The following is a 6,226-nucleotide window of genomic DNA, read 5'->3' as shown; positions in this document are numbered from 1 at the left end:
TTTAGGTATCAACATGTCTAAGTTTCAAGATCTTAACAGGCAATTTAGTGACATTTGTGTGTTTAAGGTCTAAAGTCTCTAAATTTTGAAGCTTCCGATAAAACTTGGAATTGTACTCACCTCAGTGTACCTGAAACTTGGATACCTTATGTAACACCAATCAGCAACTTGAGCAGGGAACCTTTTAAGGGTCACTAGCATATCCAAAACATCGAGCAATTTCATATCACTAGCAAGAACTTTATTCATAAATGGTCTCTCCATCCCAAACATATATAAAGAACGAAGTTGAGACAAGGACCAGTTCTGTTGCAGAGCTTGCAGGGTTTTCTGTAACGACAGGGGACGGACTCTGTCTGGCCATTCACGATTTACTTCTTTGGCTATCTGTGCAAAGCCCTAATTGGTCAACTTTGAAGTGAGGCGGCAATACTTGACAGTTCCATCCCTTCATCTAGCAGCCACCTCTATGAGGCTTCTGCTCCACAGCTCCATAAAGTAGCCCTTAGCAACTTCTTCGACGGCCTTTCCTTCTTTTTATTAAACGAATCCTTCCGCAACCCATAACCGAATCAGTCTCTCACGCTTAAGGGGGCGACCCTCAGGAAATAAACTTAAGTGCAAGAGGCAGGATTTCAGGTAGTACGGCAGATCATTAAAGCAAGGCGAAAGAACTCTGTTCAAGTTTTTGAGTTTGTCGTTTCAGTCAATCTCTGTTCCCAGACTGCGACGAACCAATTCCCATTCATCTATTCTGTGCTTGTTTTTCGTAGCCAAAACACCGCTGTTGGCCACTATAGCAAGCGGCAGTCCTTCACACTTTCTGAAAATAAACTCACAGGTCTCCTCCAGATGGGAAGGGCATGAACTCCCCTGAAATGTCTTTGCGCAGAAAAGCTTCCATGACTGTTCTACTGGCAGAGGCTCCATCTTATAGACCTTCCCCTCGAATTCTCGGCAGGAGGTGCGCACTAGATCATAATTCCTGGTTGTGATGATCATTCGGCTGCCGCACATGTTGTTAGGCAGTGCATGTTTGACGGCATCCCATTCGTCTATCCTCCATGTGTAATCTAGAACAAGCAGATACCTTACTCCCTGTAGCAAGTCCTTGATTAACATCTTCAGAGAGTAGATATTCATAGTGTCCGCACCACGAGGAATTGGTCGTCCGTGTTGATTCTGATTAAAGCAGCAAAGAAGCAGAAAAACCAGAACTATAGATATCGAGGAAGAAAGATGAAAAAAAACAGAGGAAACAGAGAGAACAGAGCATGGAAACTGTCTTCTGCAGTTAATAAAAAAGTCAAGTACAAAACACGACTTAAACCAAAAAAAATAACTGCACACACACACACACACACGTTCAGCTTGTAACTGCACCTGAACAAGTGCTTAACTTCCTAAATAACACAACAACAACTGCATAACATAATTGACTAAGTGAGAAAAATAAACTAGAACAGTATAAAAAACAGAACAGAGAAACTTTAGTCTAAAAACAGCAGTACTGATACATCAAAAAACCAACAGTCCGATCACTCTCATAATTTGCTGACGCATGTTCTGGAGGAGCTCTCCTATATTTGGCGAGCCAGAGAAAGTGATCCAAGCACAAACCATGAAATGTTTCTTGACCTCTGGATGTTCATAAACTTCATTTACCATAGTGCTTTTGCCCAAGCCTCCCATCCGCAACGTCTGAGATAACCTGCGGCCTAGAAGTGCTTCTTCGGTTCTTCAATACCCACAAGCTCATTTTTGTCTAAAAAACGGCATTAACGTGGTAAGTAAGGGATTACTATTGTGCTTGCTAAATACAGAGCAATGATTATTATTGTAAGGTTTAAACGATATATTTGACAAGCTTGTACTTGCCATCAGTTATTTTTTCTCTTAAATAGACTAACCCATCCCTTACTTACCATATTAATTGGTTTCTTAAAAGCACAAGACAAGACAACGATCATTATTGGTAAGTTTTTAACAATGCATTTAACAAAATTCTACTTGCCATCAACTATATTTTCTATTGAATGAATTAAGCAACCCATCCATTACTTAGCATATTATGTGAATTTTGACTTAATTTAGCCTTCAAGTCAATATTAATTACGGATATCAAACAAGTTTAATCTCATTATGCATTTAATTTTCAATTTTCACCATTTAATAGAATTATGCAATACGCCTTAAATGCATTGAAAATTTTAATTTTGAGCACTTGTGGTTGTCATACAAATTTAATAGTTAGGACTTTGTTATATTTTAAAAAAAAAAAAAGAAGGGAAAAAGTCCCCTCAGACACTTGTTAAGCAATCAAATAAGTAAAATTACAGTTTGTAGTGCGCTTATTGTTTTCGTGATACGCATAATCATGTTTTCAAAATCAACTATTTCCTCATTATGTATATTTAACATGTGTCTTGGGGGTAAACATGATCATTGGACAAGCCAACTTCCAAGCAAGAATAATTTGAGACTTGGCACTTTCGAAGCAGCGGAAATAATTTAAGACACTACATGGGCAAGCATCAAATATTGGAGAGTTAGGTTCTCTACTATCAAGAGCAGGCACATGATGGTGCCTCCAACTAGGAAGAAGTCGGGAAAATTTTCTAACAAAATGTGTAAGTGAACTTCCAGCAAGAACTCTGGTCTGATTCAGTTCAAATTATCAGGGGAACATCCTGTAGATAGTTTACCAATCTTTGGATACCGATAACAGGCCTTGCGAGATCATGACAGGGGTTGAACCCCTCTCATTGAGATTGTGATGATCTGCTCAGATAAAATTTTAATGACATCGAAGAAGTGGACATTGTAAAATGAGTACAAGGTAATCAGCTCCTGTTACAAGATTTAGGTTTTAGAGATCACACAACAGAGGGTGAGCGAGAGCAATCACAACAAGACTGCATCTTTACTTCTAAATGGCTTTCTAAAACATCACATACGAGCTTTATTTATAGAGCATTGAGAGACACAATTAAAACCCTGATTGCCTCTAACAATTGACTCCAAACATAACTAACATAGCTTTGACAGCTCCTAAATGTCATTGACAGACAGACTCGCATTCACATCTACCTCACAATACATTCACATTTACAAGTCCTAAGTCACAAACATTTGGCATATTTACAGTTATTCACTTATGTAGTACATTCACTTCCACATGCTGCGAACTCATTGCTTCCCATGCTTGTGCCTTGGGTGGTTGCACCATCTCTCTGCACTGATCTATCGATTAACTGGATATCCCAACCCTCATCTCTCCGGTAGCCACAATGTATTTCTGGAACATGTGCAACTTTATGATATTCATCATCTTGTCCACCTTGCACAAGCTTCTTGATGAGCTCATCTGGCACATCGAAAATCTCCAGCACTTTCAGCTTTGTCAGGTGTTCAACACCTGATGGAAGATTCTCTAGTAAGTTGCAACGCTGAATGACAAGCTTCTCAAGAAAAGGCATTGCTCCCTTCTCCACTTCTATGCACCTGAGTTTGTCAAGAAGGTCAAGACCCAGATTATTTAGCTTCTTAAAGCCTTTTGCTTTAAAGCACAGTGAGCTTCCTTCATAAACCTGATGCAACTCGAGATGCACAAGATTGGGCAGATTTTCCAGAGACACAAGAGGGTCATCCTTTAGGCGACTGTACCTCAGGTGCAATTTCATCAGGCTACTGAGAGAGGGTAGCCAGTGTGGTAAAGCCCCCAAGCGTCCTTGTAAGTACATTCTCTCAAGGAATGGAGGTGGGCTAGAGAGGTGTTGCAGATCAATAATCTCATCTTCATCAACAGAAGCTATGGATATTGATTGAAGCCTGGTTAGTTTGGAGATCGACAAGCACAAATCCCTTCCATCTTCCTTTTTAAGTTTCAGAATGGCCAACCTATCCAGTTGTGTCAACATTCCAAGCTCTCTCATAACACTGCAGCTATTCGCATCATCTGCCTCTATATAGCAGAGCTTTTGAAGGGATTGCAAAGCCCCTATTCCTCTAAAGGCCTTAAAGCCAAATTTGAACCGTGAATAGGTTGTACCCTCGTAGCGATAAACAAGGAGATGACGAAGTCGTCGAAGTTTCAAGATCTCAACAGGCAATTTGGTGACATTTGTGTGTTTAAGGTCTAGAGTCTCTAAGTTTTGAAGCTTCATGATAGAACATGGAACTGTACTTACCTCAGTGCCCCTAAAACTTAGATATCTCAGATAACACCAATCAGCAACTTGAGCAGGGAACCTTTTCAAAGGAGCCGCTAGTATATCCAAAACATTGAGCAGTTTCATATCACTAGCAAGAACTTTATTCATAAATGATCTCTCCATCCCAGACATATATAAAGAGCGAAGTTGAGACAAGGACCAGTTCTGTTGCAGAGCTCGCAAGGTCTTCTGTAATGACAGGCGACGGACTTTGTCTGGCTGTTCAAATTTTTCTTCTTTGGCTATTTCTGCAAACCCCTGATTGGTCGACTTGGAAGTGACAATGTCCCGCAGAAAATCATGGATGCGGCAATAATCGACAGTTCTGTCACTTCGTCTAGCAGCCACCTCAATCAGGCTTCTGTTCATCAGCTCCATGAAGTAGTCCTTAGCAACTTCTTCGGGGGTCTTTCCCTCTTTCTTTTCAACAAATCCTTCAGTGACCCATAGCCGAATCAGTCTCTTACGCTTAATGGGGCGACCCTCAGGAAATAAACTTAAGTGCAAGAAGCAGGATTTCAGGTAGTATGGCAGATCATCAAAGCTAAGTGAAAGAACTCTCTTCAAGTTTTTGAGTTTGTCGTTGCAGTCAATCTCTGTATCAAGACTGTGACGAACCGATTCCCATTCATCCATTCTGTGCTTGTCTTTTGTAGCCAAAACACCACCGATAGCCACTATAGCAAGCGGCAGCCCTTCACACTTTTTTAAAATAAACTCGCAGGTCTCCTCCAGATGGGAAGGGCATGAACTCCCCTGAAATGTCTTCGTGCAGAAAAGCTTCCATGACTGTCCTACTGGCAGAGGCTCCATCTTATAGACCTTCCCCTGGAATTCTCGGCAGGAGGTGTATGCTAGATCATAATTCCTGGTTGTGATGATTATTCGGCTGCCGCACATGTTGTTAGGCAGTGCATGTTTGACTGCATCCCATTCGTCTATCCTCCATATGTCATCTAGAACAACCAGATACCTCACTCCCTGTAGCAAGTCCTTGATTAACATCTTCAGCCAATAGATATTCATGGTGTCTGCACCACGAGGAATCGGTTGCTCAATCACTCTCCCAATTTGCTGACGCATGTCCTGGAGGAGCTCTCCTATATTTGGAGAGCCAGAGAAATTGATCGAAGCACATACCCTGAAATGTTTCTTGACCTCTGGATCTTGATAAACTTCATTTACCAGCGTGGTTTTGCCCAATCCTCCCATCCCAACAACTGAGATAACTTGCCGCCCAGAAGTGCCCTCAATTAACCACGCAACCAGCTGCTTCTTCTGTTCTTCAATGCCCACAAGCTCATTTTTGTCTAAAAAAAAGGCATTGCCTCGGTGTTCATGCCATGTGTTGTCAGAGTAATTGGAGCCTGGGCCATGTTCAGCTTTACTAAACTTGTGGCGTAGCCTCTGGTGTCCATCACATAAGCTTTTGATTCTGGAGTTGATGTTCTGTATCTGCGAAATGGTCCGATATCGAGCTTTCATGTTCTTCACACAGCAAGATATCCTACCGAAGAGACCAGCAAACCCAACCCCATGATCATGCGCCGAGAGAAGTTTGAACTCGTCGAGAGCATCTTCAGTGACATTTGCAATCTCTCTCAGCTGCTTTACCCATTCCTTGACTTCCTCATCGCTCTCTTCCAGGGAATCTGCGACCCGCAGCGATGCACTTATGCCCTCCAACTGTCCTCTCGCTGAGCGAACTTCGTCCTCAGCATCTCTGAAGAATTGCACTTCATTGTCCAGAAAATTTGTGAGCTTCCCAATAAGGAAGTTCACGGCAGCTTCTGCCATGCTCTAATTGTGCGTGTGCAGAAGTTGTGGATTATAACGTTGGCAGGATCCTTTACATTGTGGCTAGAAAATTTGGGAATGGTGAAACGTATGATGTCCATGCTGAACTTTAAATTTTGTATCTCTTTCCTGAGCAAATTATATTTTATAGTCCTTTTCCCAACTACTGACATTATTATTTACTCCTACCAACTATTCAATAGATTTGATTTCTG

The 6,226-nt window shown here is 41.5% G+C and overlaps 2 protein-coding genes across 2 annotated transcripts; both read right to left on the bottom strand.

Moving 5' to 3' along the window:
* Positions 1-702: 702 nt before the first annotated feature.
* On the bottom strand, positions 703-1,668 carry LOC120293636 (putative disease resistance RPP13-like protein 3). Its single transcript, XM_039313336.1, has 2 exons — positions 1,528-1,668; positions 703-1,182 (listed from the first exon to the last, which is right to left on the bottom strand). The coding sequence occupies exons 1-2, from the start codon at positions 1,666-1,668 to the stop codon at positions 703-705; spliced, it is 621 nt and encodes a 206-aa protein (XP_039169270.1).
* A 1,346-nt stretch (positions 1,669-3,014) lies between these two features.
* On the bottom strand, positions 3,015-6,011 carry LOC104446250 (disease resistance protein RPM1). Its single transcript, XM_010060129.2, has one exon. It carries the CDS (start codon positions 6,009-6,011, stop codon positions 3,156-3,158), a length of 2,856 nt encoding a protein of 951 aa, XP_010058431.2. The 3' UTR covers positions 3,015-3,155.
* Between the last annotated feature and the right edge of the window lie 215 nt (positions 6,012-6,226).

Source organism: Eucalyptus grandis, chromosome 5, assembly GCF_016545825.1.
Source record: "Eucalyptus grandis isolate ANBG69807.140 chromosome 5, ASM1654582v1, whole genome shotgun sequence".
Classification (NCBI taxonomy): Eukaryota; Viridiplantae; Streptophyta; class Magnoliopsida; order Myrtales; family Myrtaceae; genus Eucalyptus; species Eucalyptus grandis.
Note: the sequence above shows the minus strand (reverse complement) of the source record. Positions and strands in the feature narration are given on the sequence as shown.

Coding starts and splice junctions, on each gene's coding strand:
- LOC104446250 (XM_010060129.2), bottom strand. CDS start 6,011: ATGGCAGAAGCTGCCGTGAACTTCCTTATTGGGAAGCTCACAAATTTT.
- LOC120293636 (XM_039313336.1), bottom strand. CDS start 1,668: ATGGTAAATGAAGTTTATGAACATCCAGAGGTCAAGAAACATTTCATG. Junction 1,183..1,527: donor TGAGAGTGATCGGACTGTTG/GTTTTTTGATGT, acceptor TGCTTTAATCAG/AATCAACACGGACGACCAAT.